This window comes from Haemaphysalis longicornis, unplaced genomic scaffold (assembly GCF_048455015.1).
Source record: "Haemaphysalis longicornis isolate Haplotype H1 unplaced genomic scaffold, Haemaphysalis longicornis Haplotype H1 scaffold_9, whole genome shotgun sequence".
Taxonomy (NCBI): Eukaryota; Metazoa; Arthropoda; class Arachnida; order Ixodida; family Ixodidae; genus Haemaphysalis; species Haemaphysalis longicornis.
Genome location: NW_027526460.1, coordinates 47,589,189 through 47,609,994, shown reverse-complemented (window position 1 = coordinate 47,609,994; position 20,806 = coordinate 47,589,189). Strand labels below are relative to the sequence as shown.

At 48.9% G+C, this 20,806-nt stretch overlaps 1 protein-coding gene across 1 annotated transcript in view; it reads left to right on the top strand.

Annotated features, from left to right (window-relative positions):
* LOC144152777 (potassium voltage-gated channel protein Shaw-like) overlaps window positions 1-20,806 on the top strand; it is a 246,572-nt gene that overhangs the window by 182,737 nt on the left and 43,029 nt on the right. The window contains 2 exon segments of the mRNA XM_077684222.1: window positions 2,340-3,429; window positions 6,123-6,188. Coding sequence (XP_077540348.1) covers window positions 2,340-3,429; window positions 6,123-6,188 — 1,156 coding nt within the window.

The following is a 20,806-nucleotide window of genomic DNA, read 5'->3' as shown; positions in this document are numbered from 1 at the left end:
TTACACTAAATACAAACACGCTGTCCTGCGCATGAGAAGGCTGTTCATTGCCTTACTTCTCTTTTCTTTTTTTTTCTTTCTTTCAAGCCGTCACAAAGTCACATGTCCAACATACGTTGACTCACCTTGGGCCACTAATACCACCAAGAAACAGCAGCACACCCAAAGCGCGGCCTTGAGCGCACGAGTGCGTCTAAAAAAGTGCGCACATTTCCCACTTCACCCCTCTCTTGCCCATTAGACGAGCGAAAGAGTAACGCACATAAACCTGACTAAACAGGGCGTGCGCTTCGCGACATGAATAATGTAACGCTCGCAAGAGATATCCGTCTCCCTCGAACGACTGCTCGCGTTTCAACGACCGGCACAGCTAAATAATGTAAGGGGCGCACGGGGGCGGTACACTGTATCCTGCCGGGGGAGAAACAGGCGGTCAAGTGTAATAGCGCTCTGAGTACTCAGCACCGCGCATGCCGTGCGCACAACACCGCACCACCAGTCGTATATCTGTGTGTCCGAGAGCAGTATACCGCTGAAAGCCCCGGAATCGGATATACTTTAGTGCCAAAGCGTATGCAGCACTCTTAGTTCTTATGAGCTTTTTTTTTCTTCTCCTTATTCCTTGCAAGGTGGTCTCTCTCAATATCGAGAAAAGCTATCAAGGAAACGAGGATCTGGCCTCTCATACCGCCGGCTACGCCGTCCGCATTCGAATCGGGCAAGGCCACTGTATATACGGCTTCTCTGCGGAGCAAGAGCGAGGTTGTTCTCAAAACACCCGCCTCGGTCGGCGCCCCCGCTTCTCTTATAATGGCGCGTCAGATCGAAGCAATTTTCCCGCTCTTGTGAAAGGACTTTGGGGATGGAAGAGGCTGAGGGGCAGATATATATTCCCGCGATATTCCAAGCACGGGAAGTCCATTTTGGCCGTGTTGTGTGCGCAGAATCGGTGCCTGCATTATTTGCACAAACACACATGGCGCCACTGGCTGCCTGAAATGGCAGCGAATACGGCAGGAAGCAGCGGACGAAGCTACAAGTTTGCCGTCGAATAATGTGCGTTTCCGCGAGAAGCGGGACTTGCAGCGGGAAGTTTTGGAACGGACGGGATCATTGGAAAACTCGGAATTATTGATGTGGGTCGTTTGTAAAGCGTCGAGCGGAGTACTTGGCGCTTAAAGAATAGTTGTTGGCGGCCGGCTGCCAGTTATCGTCTGCTCAGCTTTTCTTCTGCGCCGCTGTGAATTCGAGGGAAAGTATTGAGCTAGTAAAACTCATCACTTCTCGCGAATGACGCTTTTTCTTCGTTTGAAGCAAACAATGTTCCCATAAGTGGAAATAAATCGACGAAAACATTCTTTGTCTTGCAAACGCCAAGTAAGCCCTCTTAAATAAGGCAAAATAAACTGTATTCGGGCATTATATCACAACGGCCTATAAGAAACATGCTGTAGACGTAAATTCTTCCAGCTCCAAACTTAAAAGCTTTCGTTTAATGTTTTTGGACAAATGGTGCAAACGCATTACAACTTAGACTACGTTTGTAACCTCATCGTGTGCGTATTAAAGACCCAAAATAGCTAGGGTATAGCGGACAGGTGCAGAATATCGAGACCGTATGTTATATTGGCACTTCCACCGAAATCATAGCGTGGAAATTGCCTTTGAAAATTTTGTACAAGAACCCTGCATTGGCAAAAGGTGCGCACAGCCACAATTAATTGTATGTAATAGTTTTTAACGCTAATAGTTAGACCACTGGACATAGTAGACATCTAGCGACAAACTTGACTGATTGTGGGGTTTAACACGCCGACGCTACACTGGACGATGAGGCGCGCCGTAGTAAAGGGCTCCGGATTAACTTTGACTATCTGTGGATCTTTAACGTGCGCCGAAATCTTGAGCCCACGGGAGTTCTTACTTTTCGCCTCCATTAGAAAAGCGGCCGCCGTGGTGGGCTAGTGCCAAACTTAGTATGGGCGGAAGTTTGCATATAAAAAAGCAACAATATCTTTAATGGCACTAGGTATTTCAGACCTATCTCGCTACGACAGAAGAACATTAGGATATAATTTGACTCGAACAGTGTTGAAGGTAAAGATAATGGCGGTGGTGGTGGATACGTTCGCACAGTCACTTGTAGAGTCCAGTCAAGGAGTATTCTTTGTACGCGCGTTAACTAGTTGTGTGTACCTTCCCGCGATTCGTTATCTTCTCCAGTTTTCCCTCGTTCCTCGCGTGCTATCGAACAAAAAGCTTTTCCCGCCACTCGCTTCCGCTCGCTGGTTCTCGCGCGAGAGAGGATGATCGACAGAGGATGATCTCCCGCTGCGCAGGTGGAGCCGTGTTGCTGGATGACGTACACGCAGCACAGGGACACCCAGGAGACGCTGGCCGTGCTGGACCGGCTGGACCTGGACACGGACAAGCCGAGCGACGAGGAGATCGCCAGGAAGTTCGGCATGGAGGAGGAGTACCTGGCGGGCACGCTCTCCTGCTGGCAGCGGGTCAAGCCCAAGATCTGGTCGCTCTTCGACGAACCGTACTCCTCGACGGCCGCCAAGGTGATCGGCGTCATGTCCGTCTTCTTCATCTGCGTCTCCATCCTGTCCTTCTGCCTCAAGACGCACCCCAACATGCGCGTGCCGGCCATCAAGAACATCACGGTGGAGACGGCCGAGAACGCGGTCGCCTGGACGCTGGACAAGATCCAGACGAACCCGCACGACGCCTTCTTCTACATCGAGTGCGTGTGCAACGCGTGGTTCACCTTCGAGATCATCATCCGCTTCGTAGCCAGCCCCAGCAAGCTGGACTTCGTGCGCGGCGCCGTGAACATCATCGACTTCACGGCCACGCTGTCCTTCTACATCGACCTGACCCTGCAGAAGCTCGCCTCACACCTGGAGAACGCGGATATCCTAGAGTTCTTCTCCATTATCCGCATCATGCGGCTCTTCAAGCTCACCCGACACTCGGCGGGCCTTAAGATCCTCATACAGACGTTCAAGGCCAGCGCCGGCGAGCTCATCCTGCTCGTCTTCTTCCTGGTGCTGGGCATCGTGATCTTCGCCAGCCTCGTCTACTACGCCGAGCGGATCCAGTCGAACCCGGACAACGACTTCAACAGCATCCCGCTCGGCCTCTGGTGGGCCCTGGTCACCATGACCACGGTGGGCTACGGAGACATGGTGCCCAAGACTTACGCCGGCATGTTCGTGGGTGCGCTGTGTGCGCTCGCCGGCGTGTTGACCATCGCGCTGCCCGTGCCCGTGATCGTGTCCAACTTTGCCATGTTCTACTCGCACACGCAAGCGCGGGCGAAGCTGCCCAAGAAGCGCAGACGCGTGGTGCCCATCGAAGTGCCCAGGGGACCTCACCGGAGGCCGCCCGACATGAAGAACCCCAAAGACGCTTGTAAGGCGGGTAAGCGTGAGCCCCACCTGCGGAGGCTCCGGCAGTGCGCGGCGGCAGTGCGCGGCGGCAGTGTTACGTGCGGACGCTGCGTCGGCGGGGGCGGCGAGGGTTCTTTGCCATCGCGCCTGCAGATTATTTTGCACCTAGGGTTTAGCGGCACTTCGCGGTCATCTCCAAACAGGTAGAATTAAAGGGAGCTCGAAAGAAAAGGGCAAGGTTTTAAACTCAGAGCTTCTTGGATACCAACATAATTACGAAGCGTTTTGCATAGGAGTCTAAAATATTGTACCTGAAGGCAGGCATCAGTATGATTAGAAATGGAAACTAAATGTACACTGTGCTGGTGGGCATCGCCATGAAACGCAGGTAAGGTTGCAGCGTTCTCGAACTGTTGGCACGATAGAAATAACTTGTAAATTCGTTTAATTGACGAAGCAGACGTGCAGTGTGCATAGCTTTGACCACTTACTTTAGCAGTTTACGGGAAGTTGAAACTTCAAATGTCTAACGATTTTTCATAAACAAAAGGAGGCATGAGTACAGGTTCCTTGGGCAAGTTGGTGTTGCACTGGTGTTGTACTGTTGCCCTGGTGTTGCACAAGGACAAAGAAGAGAAGAGACAAGAGGAGGGAAGCACTAAAGGCACTAAATAGAAGTCAATACCTAGTAATACAGTTCCAACAACCTCTACAGTACGTTAACAAACTTCGGTCCCCCAATCGTTCCGTCCTGTTCAATGTAAACAACCAATTTTCTGCCCAGGGCCTGTATTGCCGCACGCGGCGTGTTTACAACGTACACCGAAGAAAGAGTCCCTAGCCTCAATAGGGTGTGGACAAGACAGACTCGAGTACTTAGGAAACACCCGCCGGTACGACGTTGAAAAAAGCTTAGCCTTGGAGACTGCAGGTAATCAGGCCGAAGTCCACAACAAGGAGTAATTGGAGAGTTTTGCCTGCCAGCCAAAGTCTTGTAGGGAGTTTCGGCGCCAATATGTAGAGGCATGACGAGGCACCGCGTAAACAAGCTTGCGGAGGAGACGTGAAGCAAAGAGAGGAGTGGTTTAAGGAGCCGCCGCGCCACACTTAGTCTCCGGACGTTGATTTCCCTTAGGGTTATCGCAGCTTCCGGCCCCCTTTCATTTACCCAGGGCTTCCGCCGGCGCTGTTTTTGTGACTGGCGTGTCCGCGTAGTCGTATCTTGCATCGTGTATACTTTACGCGTGCACTTTTACGCAACAGCGGAGAAAGCCACCCTTAACTGCACATGATGGCGCTAGTATTCCTTCTTATCAACGGAAGCTAACGTCATTACTTGAAAAAGATTCAACCTAGTTAATTATCCCCGCCGCGCAATTTAGTTCTACTGGGGAAAAGTTTGTAGTTGGTTCCGACTCAGGGAATATCCAAGCCAAGCCAGCGCGCTGACCCTACCGTGCAGCCGCTGCCTGAAGAACGCTCCCGTGTTTCTTCGTCGTAAAGTCTTGTTACCCGTGAGGCTTAACACGAACGGGCAATATCCACCCTCGGAAACATTGTGGGAGCGCGGTGGCTTAATACCGGGTTGTAAAGGTAGCTGCAATGTCAGCCTAATGGTGCCCGTAGAGCACCCGGGCACCCGACCTGAGTAGGAGAACCGTAGCAGTATCTTTAATTTAACGGTTGTTGTTCTTTATTCCATCCCTGGGGAAAAGCTGTCGTGATCTCTGTTAATTCACATGCATTTCGCGTTAGGGGGTAGTTGTGTGCAGTACGGCGAACAACATAAAATTCAGGGCTTCGCACTGAAATGCTTCTAGTTTAGCGTGACTCTGCGCTGGCAGGTGGCTTTAGTCAATCTCCGGCATTACTGTTACTCTTTTAAATATGGAAATGTGCTGTGTAATAACTCTCACTTCAGGCCTTTAGGGGATTGATCTTTAAGCCACTGTACTGAACAGTGGCATTGTTTCGAAACAGTGAACAAAATGCGTGGTACTGGTTAAGATACTGAACTGAGAAAGAGAGAGAGAATTACTTGATTGAGGTAAGGAAACGAGATGCTTTTCCTTGGGGGGGGGTGGGGGGTGTAAAAACGCAGTGGGTAAAGTTCAAGGACAGTGATCGTAAGTCGTGCAAACGTTTTCACACAGCGCAAAGTTTTGGGGTGCCCTTCGCAAACGTTGGGTGCAAACGTTGGGGTGCCCTTCTCTTGCTCTGTTGCGTCGTGCAAAAACGCAAGGAGCGGCCCCGGAACGCTAGAGAGACTTAAAGGCCGCCCTAGTGTATTGTGCAAGAGATACCGGTGACAAGTGCTGTTTAAATAACAGTGCCCAGCTGAAGGGAACCCAAATGCTGCCGCGGTATGTTGCGCCCGTGGATTACTGTGCAGTAAACTAGGCATGTTGCGGTTATCTTTGCACGGAAATACCTCCCCTGCAGCCACCTCAGCGAGCTCTCAATGCATCCTCCCCTAACGCAATAGCGCAGGAGATCCCGCATCGATTCTTTTTTGCGTCTTTTACTAAACAAGCTCATTCTTGGGGGTGAAGTTTTATGAACAGCGAGTGTTATTAACCACCGCAAAACTGTTATCTGTCATCACCCTCATAGCCTGTGATTCGCAACCCTCCAGTGAGTAATCTTTCCCGCGCTACCACTCGTGTCAACGCCTTCGCATCTCGCTAACGGAAGAGTCTTGAGCGTTGGACGTTTTTGACGCAGGACGGCAGCAACAAGGGATGGGAGACCTTCCAAGGAGGAATCAAACGATACGCTCCAGGGGTCCCGGTAAGAAAGCGAGTATTTCCCTTCATACGAAAGGAAGCATTACATTGATTTGTTCTGATTGTGCAGTAAAGAGTGTCACTTCGTCGCAGGTCAACGCTAACCATTGATCCATACTAATCACCTGCTATTTTCTACTCAAAGATGTCTTTAAAACCTACCAGTGACGTAGAAGCAGCACTAAGCATCGTTTAGTTCCTTCATCACGGTAAAAAACAAGATTCACTGGCCGATGTTTCGAGCCTATTACGGCCTATTTAAATGCCGTACTTCTGTCTCCCTATATTTTTTTTTTTTTGCATTAGAAAGGCGGGTTAAAAGTGGAGTATTTTACAAACATCTTTTCACCTTATTTGATAAACCCTAGCTTCGCTTTTCACCACATCATGAGGGCTCGAACATCATGCCTTGATTGTAATTGTTCTCATTGGCTAGAATGCGTCACTTCTTGAATGTTTCATAGTTAAGAACGAGTGATCGCCGACCAAATGTTTATTACAAAAGGTAAAAAAGACGTTTAGGCTTCCGTACGGCAGCCTTGTTAACTTAGACGCCTTGTTCGCTGAAACGTCGTGTTCGCTGAAATGTCTCCCTTGTTCACCTAAAAGTTTTCCTTGCCTTTTTTAATAAACCTTTGGTCGGCGATTACACGTTTTTTTAAATATTAATCTTTTACCCGATGAGACGAGATTTCCTCAAACGTAATATTTTATTCTTTCAAGCTTCTTGGGAAGCTCCCCGCAATTAGCTTCGATTCACGATGTCTGTTGGCGTACGGTGTTGTCTCACCACGTTGCCCAGGGAGCACTTGAAATGCATTAACGTACAGAATCAGTGCGAGATGCGCTCTTGCGATTCGTGTTCCAGCCACATTGCGTATATTTTATCCCAGAAGTTTGTTATTCACACCATTAGTGGAGTTGCTCGCGTCGCCGGGACATAATATGACTTCCAGTATGGCCAACTTTACAGCACGCAGCCCGCGCGTTCAAAGTGTACACGCTCCTGTTCATGAGTCGGTGACCTATATGATTGTCCGCGCGTTTATGTACCCCATTTTCCCGGCTTTCAGTGCCTGCCTTCTTATGCGACTCTTCGATACTCCTAGAATTTTATAGCAAAGTAGTTCGCCCCTCGTTGGTGGGAAAATTTTGTGCCGTACGCAAAATACCTAGGCAGGACCCAGCGTTTGCCGCTAGGGAAGCCCAGCGCAATGTTGTTGTTGTTTTTTTCTTGCCATCAGGCATACAGCATAAAGCTCAGTATTCGTCTAAAAAACACAAAGCAAGCATCGAACCCGCATGATGGGTGATAAGGTGCCTGTGAACAATGGGAATTACCCCACGTGTCTCCGGTAAAGATTAGGTTTTCAGCTGCTCTCGAAAAGGGGGGTTGACGTCATTAGAGGGCGAGCGCATGCGTCAGAATTCGCCGCCAGAGAAGCCGAGCGCAAGCGACAAGCCCGCCGAGACGACGAATAACATTTCATACTTTCCCCCATCAGCATGTGTACTGGCTTACAACAGCTTCGCCGGACATCCACTTTCTCAGGGTGGGATGGCGGCCATTTTTTTTTTTTGTTGAACAGCGCGATTTTCCCCTTGTTCGAACAATCATTTGCCCGTGCGCCTAAGATTTCATGACCTCGCACGAGCCATGGGATGTGACGGTTCTGACCCATCTATGCACCCCAAACTCGTACTTAAGTACCTGATGGTAGACTTTACAACTGCAATTATCTGGAGGCGCTGTGTTTGGAGGGCCATCGTTTGCAGCGTATAGCGAAGAATACATCTCAACACCGGCGACTGGAGAACACCCCCGCTCTCCTTATGGCATTTGAAAGTAAACAACAGCTTAAGCTCAGCTTCTCGCAAAGAGCCGGAAACGCAACTGCTTCGGATACTTGTTTGATATCGTACGCAACCATTATAAATGTAATTTGTAGGCGTCTTTTTCAGAAGTGTGGTTTAAACTCTCCCCCTCCAACAAGAAAAAATAGAACCACCATGATCCTGAAATAAATTGACCACCTCAATTTAAGATACCTTGAGTAGCATAACCTGTATCGCTTGTTTAGCTTGATTACAACGGCTGCGACACTCTCGGTAATGCTGATAAACTCATCCACGTTCCTACTATTTCTCTGTGGATTAAGAACCCCACCCCATGTTCTTTCGTCTCTTGATATCCTCGGTAGCACATAATACGTCCACTAGTCAGCTCCATAAAGCTTTCTTCTCTTCTTCTAACTTCCCTTAACCCTATAACGTCCAAAACCTCCTCTAGTAGTACAGCTAAGCTTCCCTCGCTAGACAGAGTGCGTGCGTTGAACGTTTCCAGGGTCAATTTTCAAAGTCGGCCTGTCCAGACCCAAATATTCTTAGCACCCTCTGCTGTATCGCTGTTCTGACCGCCGCCGTGGACAGGTGGCTGGGGACTGAGGGCTGAGAGTTGAGTTGGGCAGCCATGGGAGGTGGTGGCCATCTACTACACCAGGGTGTTCAGATCCTCCTCTGGTGAGGGAGTGCTGTTTGTGTCCCTAAGAGCCTTTTTAACATGGTTGAACCTTTCTAGTGCAGCCTCTTAGGTATCCGGGATGATTGTTATTTCCGGTGGTGCTCGCTGAGCCTGATTTTTCTATTTCGTTGAGAAATCGGACGTCTATATTCTTCAAGTATATAGGCCACTTAGAAGATTGCCAGTAGCAATTTGCCATTGTTTTTTTCCGAGCAAAGCTCTTTCGGCAACCTTTTATTAATTCGGTACTCGTGGTGGGCAGCAACGGTTTCCCTTTCTACTGAACCTTTTTTGAGATAGCATGTATTTCCAACGCGGTGCGACTTCCGACGTTTCCGCCTCGTCACGTTGTCATGCTACCATCTTAAGAAAAAACCGGGCCATCTTCACTAACGTGAAACCTGGAGAGGGGCGAAGCATGCCGTGTATAAGGGTATTCTTGGCGCCCTGGCATTTTTGCCCAAAAAGATGAAACTGTTGGGGGTAGAGGTATATTCGTGTCTTTGAAGCACGAACCGTTCTAACGCGAGGCGTTCGAAAACTAGTGCTTCCCTGTTTTAGTACCGTGAATACATGAAATTACGACAGGAGACGCCGACATCCGAGCCCCTAAAATAACGCATCAGTGAGGCTCTAGTCGGTAAAACCATAAGTACGCAAAACGGTGTATATACAAATACACCCAGGAAAGCCATATCGGCCAATTTCCTTCAAGAATTTCGGGAGAGCTTTCATCACAGCGTTCACGTAGATGAGTGTTCGTGAAGCGGTGCACGGCTGAAAGAAGCGAAATGCGCTCTACACGCGGCCGGCCGGTCGCGCCACCTACCGGTATTAGCACTAAACGTGCAGTGGCGAATTATACAACCTCACATCAATTCATTAGAGGGTTACTTAGCCCCAGTCCTTTTCTGTAACCTCAATAATCCCTCTGCGCAATATATTATGCCTATGCTTCTCAGTGGCGCATACTATTGCTGTTCGCAAATACAACTAACCATAGCTCACCTTAAACTTCACCTCCTCCTACCGCTCGTATTGATACTGAGCATACAAAAACAAAAGGAAACCGATCCCAAAAGGCTGCTAAGGCAGTTTTCCCACAAAAACTTGCGTTCTTGTTCTTTATCCAGAAACAGAGTGACATCATCATAACCGGCTGCAGGACGAGACGAGAACGGGTGACTTCGATTCCATGGTGGTTGTAAATTTTCTACCCCGTTTGACGGCGGTAACACAGAGAGATATTTGTTTCATTGGGTGGATTTTATTTGGAAATGAAGATGCAGCTGGCCGCTCGCTGCCCACCATGGCAATCTTTGAAAGAGAAGGTTTCCATGGCTCACTGATAGCGTCCGTGCACACCACGAAACGCACTGCAGGAACACCAACTTATCTAATGATGATGATGATGATACATACTGATATGGTGGTGGTGGTGATAATGATGGTGATTATTATTATTATTATTATTATTATTATTATTATTATTATTATTATTATTATTATTATTATTATTATTATTATTATATTATTATTGTGATGTTGTTGTTGTTTATGATGATGATGATGATGATGGTGATGGTGATGGTGGTGGTGGTGGTGATGATGATGATGATTGTAATGGTTTTTCGGGGGGTAAAGTGAAAGAGTTGAAACGCGAAGCTTTCCCTGGTCGAAAGAAAATCCCAACCGTTACTGCCAAAACGCCCTGCAGGAAAGCCAACTTAGGCAATGGCTTTCCCCAATCGCCTCGAGAAGAAAAAAAGCTCCCCGTGCCCGGAATCGAACGTGCTTGCGTCGCGCTGTGAGCCAGACGTCTATCGTATTGCGCCAATCCGACACAGCTGAAGCAATTTGGATTTGTAGAGGGGTGCATGGGAATGCGAAATTAGTAAAAAAAATCATGCGCCCCTCCGTCTAACGACGACGATTATTGAACGCGAAGCTTTCTTCATGCGAAATCAAATGGCGAAAGGTCAAAGTCAAAGCCGCTGCGATCAAAAATCCAAGCTGCGTGCGAGTCAAAGTCCAAACCGTCTGCGAGTCGAAGTCCAAACCCAGACGAATACCTCACGACCGTCGTCGTCTTTACACGGAGGGGCGCATGATTTTTCTTCCGGGCATAATACTGCCACCCCGCGACACCAAACCCAACTGATCTAACCGTCTCGAGAAACTTCCCTTTCGCCAGTGCAAGGCCTAACCCGTCGTAAAAGCAAATATGGTTACGGGAAGATTTCGCGCACGACCGTCGCAAGGCGTTTCAGAGGCCTTCAATCACAATACACGCTCTGCCCGAAATCCTCACACGAATTGCAATCCGGGTGGTATCCGACGGCAGAAGTGCAACCAACGAGAAAGAACACACAAACACGGGGTCCCCTCATGCAAAGAGTCCGATGGCGTCGTAAATTGAATTTCCCTGGAGCGATCGAGCGCGAGTTACGATCTGCGCGTCGGCGCCGTGGACGGATGTCCCTGTTTACCACAGGCCGGGAGCGGCGGGTCCACCGGCTGTTCAAACAAGCCGGCGCTCCTCGGCGGAACGTGCCTGTCCTGTGCAACGAGACGACACGCGAGCCCTCTCGTCCGTCGGCCCTTCCTTGGCCGCTCCCACTCGCGCCCTCTTGGCCTGTCGCATGCAGCGTGCGTCCGCAATGTCCACCTCTTCTCTGCCGCAAAACGGTCGGGTGGTCTGCGCCTCGAGTGCGTGCGTCTTGCCGTAGTATATCTTTTGTGCCCCGCGTGTGCGTTCCGCAGTAAAGGAGCGGAGCTATCCGCAATTTCACCGCGTACTACCTAGGCAATTTTCGCGCGAGAAACTCCGTCCGCTCCTTTCTCAGTACCGAAATCAGGAAACGCGAGATCGCCCACAGCGCAATCACCAGCTGTACATCATTACTCATTGGAGGGTTTCAGGCGAGGGTTAGGTGTGCGCGGTGCACGGACCGGCCGCCTAATTAATTACGCATGCCATGTACATTCGGACCCTATCTGCGTATGCGCAGTTGTGCTTCCGGTCTATTTAATCAATTAAACAAGAACACCGTACCATAAAAGGAAACTTAAAGGCGCAAAAGTTCCTTTTTTTTTTCTACGCGAAAATGGTTTACTGTGTGAGGCGTGTAGAAACACGGATTCAGGGTGATTCCTTGGCGACACGAGGATACCTTGGACCATGGCAACATGGAGAAGGTCATGATGAGGACCGCATGGCTGGCAGGGCAACAGTTGGGAGCACTTGGGGAGGGGGTGGTCGTTCAGTCCTCTGCCCCCCTTTTGGATATTTGCGTCTATAAATAAAGGCAAAGAGTACAAAGTTCTGCGTCGTGAGCAAGCGCCTACACGCGGTAGTTGCGTAAGTTCTAGAAGTAACATGTCCGCGGCCGGGAGTCGATTCGCTCGAACGTTTTGTAACGTACTTCCGTCGTTCCTCCACAATTCCACGAGTAGCGTCACGGTCACGTCGCAACTGTGGAGCGCAGGCGAGTTCAACCGGCTGTCACAGACCAGGCGACCTTCATGTACTCAAAAACCGTAATTGCTTGTCAGTCATTCGGTGAATAAGTCTTCACAAAGGTTCATCCGCGAGCAGCCCTTCATGCATACATCGCCGGCTTTGTAACGGGCGTTCGATGGGTATAGCTCGACAGCGGGTTTTTATACGCGGAAACAGTTTGGACTCGGTGTGACGACTACGCAACAACGTTTTTTCTCCGTCCGTATACGAGGCGTTGACACGGGCATGGTGCGACGATGGAAAGCGACGTGATATGGCTTATCCTGAGCAGTGTTCCACAAATGGTGGGGCGTCGTACGTGGGCTGCGCCACAGCACTCCAGAACGATCAGTCATCGTGACCAAATGTGCAAATTTGGCGAATGACGAGGCCCAGCATGCTGTTAGAGCAGCAAATAGCATCTGCGCTGTGACATGAACATTTGGTCACGATGACTGGTCGTTCTGGAGTGCTGTGGCGCAGCCCACGTGCGACGATTTTCATCGAGGGCAAATCATGTCTCAGCCACAAGGTTGAGCAGGGACGTGGTGGCGGTCTGGCGAGCTGCCCCCATGACCTGCAACGCTGCTTCCTATCGCCTCCTTCACCAGCAACCTGAGCTGCTTTAGAACTAAACAACAAAGAAGACTGAACACTCACCCGATGATGTGCATAATTCTGTGTGTGTTCAGTCCTGTTCGTTTAGTCCTAAAGCAGCAAGATGTACCGATAAATGTACAACCAACTAGCCCCAGTATTAGCTTCGCTGTGCGTCACGCAATCTCAGGAGCCGTGCTTCTTTAAGGGCGTCGGCTCCGTAGTAGCTGGGGAGGAAGGAAGGGGTACAAAGAAGGTCCCCGCCACCGCAAAACTGTTGGGGCGGTGGTGGCTACCACCTATATGGACGCGGCAAACTAGTACATACGCATTAATACGCAAGAAAATGTAGGATAATTCAGTCCCTCCTGTATATAGTTCAGTGTGTAGGGTATCGGACGCGCTATCCGAGGGTTGTGGGGTCAAATCTCAACCAAAATGCATATTTTAACACGACGGTGTTTTATTCCCGGATACACAAAGATTTCGCTCACGTCATATCCGTCACGAAAGTGACGCCAGTACAACAGAGCAAGCGGTCTGTAAAGGGTGCACCCCTGCTTGCAGGGAAGCAACCTTTAGTACTAAGGAGGAGAAAAGCGAAAGGAAAGGCCGAGAGGTTATCCAGGCTGAGAGCCCGGATTGCTACTCGGCACTGGGGAAGGGGTGTTCAGGGGATAAAAGAGATGGCAGGCGAAAAAGGGGGGATAGGAGCGGGGTCGCGCACACACTTTAGTCCCTTCGTGGGCACTAGAGCCTCTCAGCTAAACCTGTGTCCTTCATAAAACGCAGAAGGGCTTTTGTTGCCTTCTGCGAAGTCGATTGTAGGGATCTTTGTCCTAGAATAGTCTCTAGCTTGAACTGTTGATTGTCCAATCTTCTGAGCTCGGCTGCCAAAACGCGTCTTTCCGATGAATACTCGGGGCAACAACAAAGCACATGGTCGATTGTCTCTTCAACCTCGCAGGCGTCGCAGTGAGCACTACTGGCCATCCCGATGAGGAAGGAGTAGGCTTTCGTGAAGGCCACTCCCAACCACAGCCTACAAAGTAAAGTAGACTGTGATCGAGTCAGCCCACACGGAAGACGACGCTGGAGCAGAGGGTCCTGGTTGTGGAGGCGCGGGTGCACAAAGCCCGGTGTATTCCATTGAATAATGGAGGTCCTCCGCGCGAACTGACGAAGCAGCCTAGCGGCATCAGTCCTTGCAAGCGGAAGCAAGATGGTCCTTTCACTGTCATGGCCTGTCCGGGCAGCTGCATCAGCCAAACATTGCCGGTGATTCCACAGTGACTTGGCAGCCACTGAAATACAATGTTATGGCCCTTTATGACAGCCTAGTGAAATAATTCCCGAATTTCTGTCACTAGTTGGTGCAAAGGACCGTAGCGCAGGGCTGCTCGGAAGCTTTGCAGGGCGCCTTTGGAGTCGGTAAAAATGGACCATTTTTGGGGAGAAGCTTCCATGATGTATTGAAGAGCTTCACGAATGGCTGCAAGTTCAGTAGCCGTCGAGCTCGTTACATGGGCGACACGGAATCGAATCTTGGTTGATTCTGATGGTATAACCACCGCACCTGCCGAACTCGAGGACGTCACAGAACCGTCTGTGTATACATGCTTCCGGTCATTGTGTTGTTCGTACAGTAACTGTATAGAAAACTGTCTGAGAGCCAGTGGTGGTAAGTCGGCCTTTTTTCCAATGCCCGGAACATGCAGACGAATGTCCGGTGTTGCCAGGCACCACAACGGGGAGGACGGTGTGACCGCAGGCGTGTAGTCTGACGGTACCTCAGCCCTGTGCGCTGCGACAATGGCTGCAAAGGAAGAGCGTGGTCGCCTCTGAGGAAGCTGCGCAAGGTGGTGACTTGGTAGCCTCGTGAGGAGCCTGATGTGTAGGCGTAGCGTCTCAGTGGTCACATAAGTTGCTGTAGGATAGTCTTGGGCAATGTATAATGTGCCCACTGTTGAAGCACATCGCGGCAAACCAAGACACGTGCGGAGAGCCTGCGCTTGGATGCTTTGGATCACCCGAAGGTTAGAGGAGCATGTACCGGATATCGCTGGCAAGCTGTAGCGCAAAACTCCCAAGAAGAGTGCCTGGTACAGTTGCAGCATTCCTCTGACCGATGTGCCCCACGTCTTTCCAGCGAGAAATTTGAAAATGTGGGCGATGGCAGTGAGTTTCTTCTTTAAGAAAGACACATGTGCGCTCCATGACAGGTCCCTGTCGATGATCACGCCAAGAAATTTGTGATTTCTGGAGTAAGGTATCGACTTTCCATTGATGGTTATGGGATATCGGGACATGGGTTTGCGGGTAAACGCAACGACCGCGCACTTTTCACTAGAAATACTGAGTCCTTGCTTTCGGAGGTATGCCCTCGTCACATTGGCCGCTTTTTGAAGCCGTGCTCGCAGCTGAGGTCGATTAACAGCCGAAGCCCAGAGGCAGATGTCATCGGCGTAAATGGATATACGGATAGTCTTCGGTAGAGCGTGGACAAGCCCGATTATCGCTAGGTTGAAGAGGGTTGGGCTTAGCACCCCACCTTGAGGAACACCACGTTTGATGATGTGCTGCGATGTTGGGCCGTCTTCTGTCATTACAAAAAATGATCTTTCGGACAAGAAGCTGTGTATCCATTTGTAAATTCTGCCACCGAGTCCAAAGTGCTGAAGGGCGTCTAGTACTGACTCGTGAAGCACGTTATCATAGGCCCCCTTGACGTCGAGAAAGAGGGCTGCTGAGAGCCGTTTGCGGCTTTTTTCTTGCTGTACAAACGTGACTAGATCTACCACACAGTCAATAGAAGAACGTCCTCGTCGAAAACCGGCCATAGCCTCCGGATATGCGTTGTGGTATTCGAGGAACCACTGTAGCCGCGTGAGGATCATTCTTTCCATGACTTTGCTAAGGCCGCTTGCCAGGGCAATGGGACGGTACGATGCCAGATCAAGGGGATTTTTGCCAGGCTTTAGCAATGGAACGAGACGGCTTGCCTTCCACTGTAGGGGTACGACACCATCTGTCCATGTCTGGTTAAATAGGTCCAGAAGCGCTTGTCGAGCTCCAGGGCCTAGGTGGCATAAGGTGGAGTACGTTACTCCATCATGACCCGGTGAAGAACGACGCCTGCAGGATGCCAGGGCTGCCTCTAATTCTTCCATTGAAAAGAGAACATCCATACGTTCTTCACGGGAACAAGGAGCTTGGCTGTTCCTCGCAGATACAACGTTATCAGTTGTTGCAGCAACCCTCACGCAGAAATCCTCCGCAACTTCCAACTCCCTACGGTTTTCATGGAGTGCCAATGCCTTGAACGGGCATCGCTGCTGCACAGGCATCGCCAGTCCACGCACTGTTCTCCATATAGAGGACAGAGGCTTCCGAGGGTCGACAGACTCACAAAATGATTTCCACCTGTGTGCCTGGACCTGCGCGATGCGTCGCTGTATTTGCTTCTGTGTGCGTCTGGCAGCCCTTAAGTCGTGCACGGATTTTGTACGCCTGTACCGTCGCTCGGCGCGCCGCCGAATTGCTCGCAGGCGTTCGAGTTCGATATCAAAATCCGTGACTCTTGCAGATAACGAGGTATATCTCCTGGATGATTGGGTTGCATTACTGATAGCAACCTCGAGGCTTGTTGAAAGCCCATCTCGGCAGGCGTCCTCCATCGTGGATTGGAATTTAGGCCAGTCAATATAAGCGGTTACAGTGGGCGAGAAAGACTGATGGAATCCCATAATCTTGATGTATGTGGGAATATGGTCGCTGCCGTGAGTTTCAATATCAGTGAACCAGCGTAGACGGCCAGCCAAATGAGTTGAAGCCAAGGAAAGGTCTAGAGAGCTCCCGTATGATGTGCCACGCAGAAACGTAGGGCTGTCATCATTTAGCAAGCACAGTCCATATTCAGATGCCAACGATGCGAGTCTTCGGTCCCTGTGGTTCATCTTGGAAAAGAGTGCGTTATACTTAGGGTTGATCGTTTTCGGGTTTTATATTTCAACACGAAAATGTTTTATGCCAGTATACACTAATATTTCGCTGACGTCATATCCGTCACGGAAATGACGCCAGTACACCTTTGCAGAAGGGACCGGGCAGCAGGACGTCGCTCGCCAAGCACACCCACAAGATAGCCGCCTAGCCGGAAATCATTCTCAACTGCAGATTTCGCTGCACATTTCACTTTCGCGTTTTCCGGTTCCTATGCCAGAGAAATCAATCAAAGCTTTTTCTTTGCTTTCTTTCTTTTATATTAGGATACACTGTCTTTATTAGGATACACGGCTGCAGTGCCTACTGCACACAAGATATTTAACCACTTGTTTGTAATCTGCACTATACGTTCACTATGCTTACTCCCTTACCTTGGCTCTTTTCCCTCCATCCATTCTTCCCTTTTGCTTTTATTCTTTTCTTTCACTTAAGTTCATTTGTAAGTACGCCCTGTTTCAGCCACGCCTGAAATGAATGAATAAATAAATTTATCATAGGGGAGAAAAGATCACTAGCCTGAAACAACACCATTAAGTTAGACGCAGCTACATCCCTCTGAAGCAAGCCAGCCCAAGTTTATCAAAATTTCGTCTTTGGGCAAGAAAAAAAGACCCCAAGACCACCCGTGTCTGGGGATAAACTCCTTCGGAGAAACTTTGCGCACAGTTCGAGACTCTCTCCGAAACATTGGACTAGTATTACAACGCCACACTTTTCGCATCTGCGCCGCCGGTCGTTCCAGGTTCTCATCGGAGGGAAGAAACTCGTTCCACTCACTCCGGCCGGAAAATGCGCCGGGCGGGGAAAGTTTTTCTCCGCCGCACGTACAAGGCGACGCCTGGACGCCTCGCGAGCGACGAAGAAAGGGCTGTCTGATCGCCGAACACTGGGGCCAGAGCGGCCAGACTCGCTGGGGAGCTCTCTCTCCGCGGTGTGCACAGGGCCGACGTCTCCGCCGCCGTGCTGCTGGAGATGGTGCGTGCGGTCGATACAGCTTCCCGGCACGCTGCCCAATTAGCATTCCCGTATACTCCTCCGCGGGGATCTCCGCGGTGCCCTGTTGCGCGACGCACTGGGGCGGAAGGGAAAGGGATGAGGAAGAGGACGGGAGGATGAAGGCGATGCCCGAAGGTGATGGAGAGAGAGCGAGGGAGAAGAAAGGCATTAACGAGGAATGGGAGTGTCTACCCAGCCCAGACGCAGTCGCGGATGAAAAGTGATAAGAAGGAGCGACCGGGGTGAGAGGCCGCAGTCACACCTCCTCCGCCGCCGTAACGAAATTAATCGATCGGCTGACTTGGTCAAGGGATCAATCGAATTATCGATAACCGGATGAACCAGTCTGTTTGCAATTAGTCGTTTAGTCTTCGATAAGGCGCCGACGAGTAACTTGGAGACGCTGCAGTGGCACCACTGAAGGTTAAGATAGGATGCAGAATGAAAACGACTCTACTATTAGTAAAGGACCAACGAAAGGAAGTGGTTAGCCCTTGAGCTCTTATTCTGCCACAAGAAAGGAAATGTATAAACTGTACAAACTAAATGTATAAATATTATATGCGATACTATTCGTTTCTATGACTCATATGACTCATAGTTACATAGTACTTATAGTTTCGGTACTTATAGTGCCTATGACTACTACTTCTATCGTGTATCACTGCGGATTAATATTATTATTATTACAACGTTATGTTTCCTGTTATATCACGATAGTCCCGTTCGTGCTTCATAGCGTACGTAATTCATGTATACAGTTTCTTCAAGGTTCTTCAAACAGCCTTCTTCAAACGGTCTTCAAACGGTCTTCAAGGTTTTGTTTTTGTTTGTTTCTTCGTCTCTTTTATTCGTGCGTCGGTACGAAGTTCAGTCAGCTGTCTTTGGGCTGGATTTATTTATTTATTCATTTATTCATTTATTCATTTATTCATTTAATAATTCATTTATTCATGTATTCATTCATTCATTCATTCATTCATTCATTCATTCACTCACTCACTCACTCACTCACTCACTCACTCACTCACTCACTCACTCACTCACTCACTCACTCACTCACTCACGCACTCACTCACTTATTTATTTATTTATTTATTTATTTATTTATTTATTTAGTTAATATTCATCTATCTGAAGGCCGTACAAACTGCTTCATGCTGTGGCTACCTTGCGCATGCCAAAAAGTGTTTGCGGGAAATCTAATTCGTCAGAAGATTAACGCGCAGAGAAAAACGTAAGTGGAAACGGGACAATAAAAGCGAGAGAAAAAAAATGTCCCAGTATTTCTTCCTTTTGTGTACGATGCCCTCTGTTTCCGTTTTGTTTTTTCGCAGCTCCGAAATTTCACCGGCGATGCTTGTTTTCTTTATTTTCGCCTCGCCTTCAGCAACTCTACTTATCGCATTCGGTTCGCGTCACGCGTGTAACATACATGAGCTATTCCTTCACCAAACTTTTTCACTTGTGTGGTTGTAGTGTTGTCGCGCACGTCGCTGTGCTTACCCATATTATCTGCAGCTTTTTAACAACGGCCCTGTGCCCCACGGCGTGCAGGTGTAAGTTCTCAGATGTGAATGTTTGAGTGTTTGTCAATGTAGGATCACGTGTGTGCGTGTGCATGCGTTCACGTGTGTTGTCGATGTTGGTACGAGCAAACATATTTCCTTCGGGAGCTGTCCCACTGCTACAAAATAAAAGAGACAGAACTCGTTAGACAACCGCGCCGAAATTGTGGAAGACAGCTTGGGGGGACCAGGCTGTCGAATTTCGGGTAAGGTGCAACAAGGGTGAACACTTGGAGTGGCACAAACTAAGAATAAAAGCAGGATAAAACCAGAAATTCAGTGAAACAACGGCAAAGATCTGTTATTTCTACTTTGGTAAAAACTTCACCCCAGATGTAGGAACTTTCGCCTCTACCGCCCTCCTCATGAAGTGTGAAATTTGACACTCAAGTATTTCACTCCTTGGGCCTTGTCGAACTTGTTTCCTTTGTGATCTCTGATTCTTCGTCGCATTTTCTTGCATTTTGGGTCCAAGGCCTATTTTTCTTCAACTCTCATTTCCAGCTTCCATTTATCTTTTCGTCCCTGTCGTCTAGGTTTCAACCTTTTAGTGTCGTTGAATTGTTTACCTTTCCTGAATCATTTATCGTAAAAACAAAAGCATCACCAGAAAATTGATGACATGCAGCGACCAAAAATTGGCATCATCGAATCGTGGCCAGCCACCATTCTTGATTAGCGGTCTTGAGACGTCGCACTGAAATAAGGTCTGTGGCACAACATACAAGTAAGTGTGGCGAAGCATCAAACTTGATACGAAAGAGAAGTTCAAGAGTCCCCATCAAATTGAAATTACGCGAGTGTTGAGTTTTACTCCACCTTAAATTGGCGGTAGAGCGAAGATTGCTACCGATCCCTTGTAGATATATGCGGCTGCACCTACGGTGGATGTCTATTTTCCTTCGCAGAACCTTGCACCCCCTTAGGGAATATGTATACGTAAATGCTTGTGTGTGTATGTATGTATGTATGTATGTATGTATGTATGTATGTATGTATGTATGTATGTATGTATGTATGTATGTATGTATGTATGTATGTATGTATGTATGTATGTATGTATGTATGTATGTATGTATGTATGTATGTATGTATGTATGTATGTATGTATGTATGTATGTATGTATGTATGTATGTATGTATGTATGTATGTATGTGTATACGCGTATTTGTGTGTGTGTGTATGTGAGTGAGTGAGTGAGTGAGTGAGTGAGTGAGTGTTCAAGCGTGCGTGCGTGTGTGTGGGGATGTTTTTATTTGTTTCTTTACCGCTGCCCTCTAAGAGCTATAGCCGTAGTGGGCATGTATACAGTGATAAGAAAACGATAAAAGCAAGTATGGGCATCTTCACTACCCTATACAGATGAATTATATACATCTAAGACAAAGAAGTTGGGAAAGGTGCGAAGGGGTGCACCTTTCCAAAAGGAGCC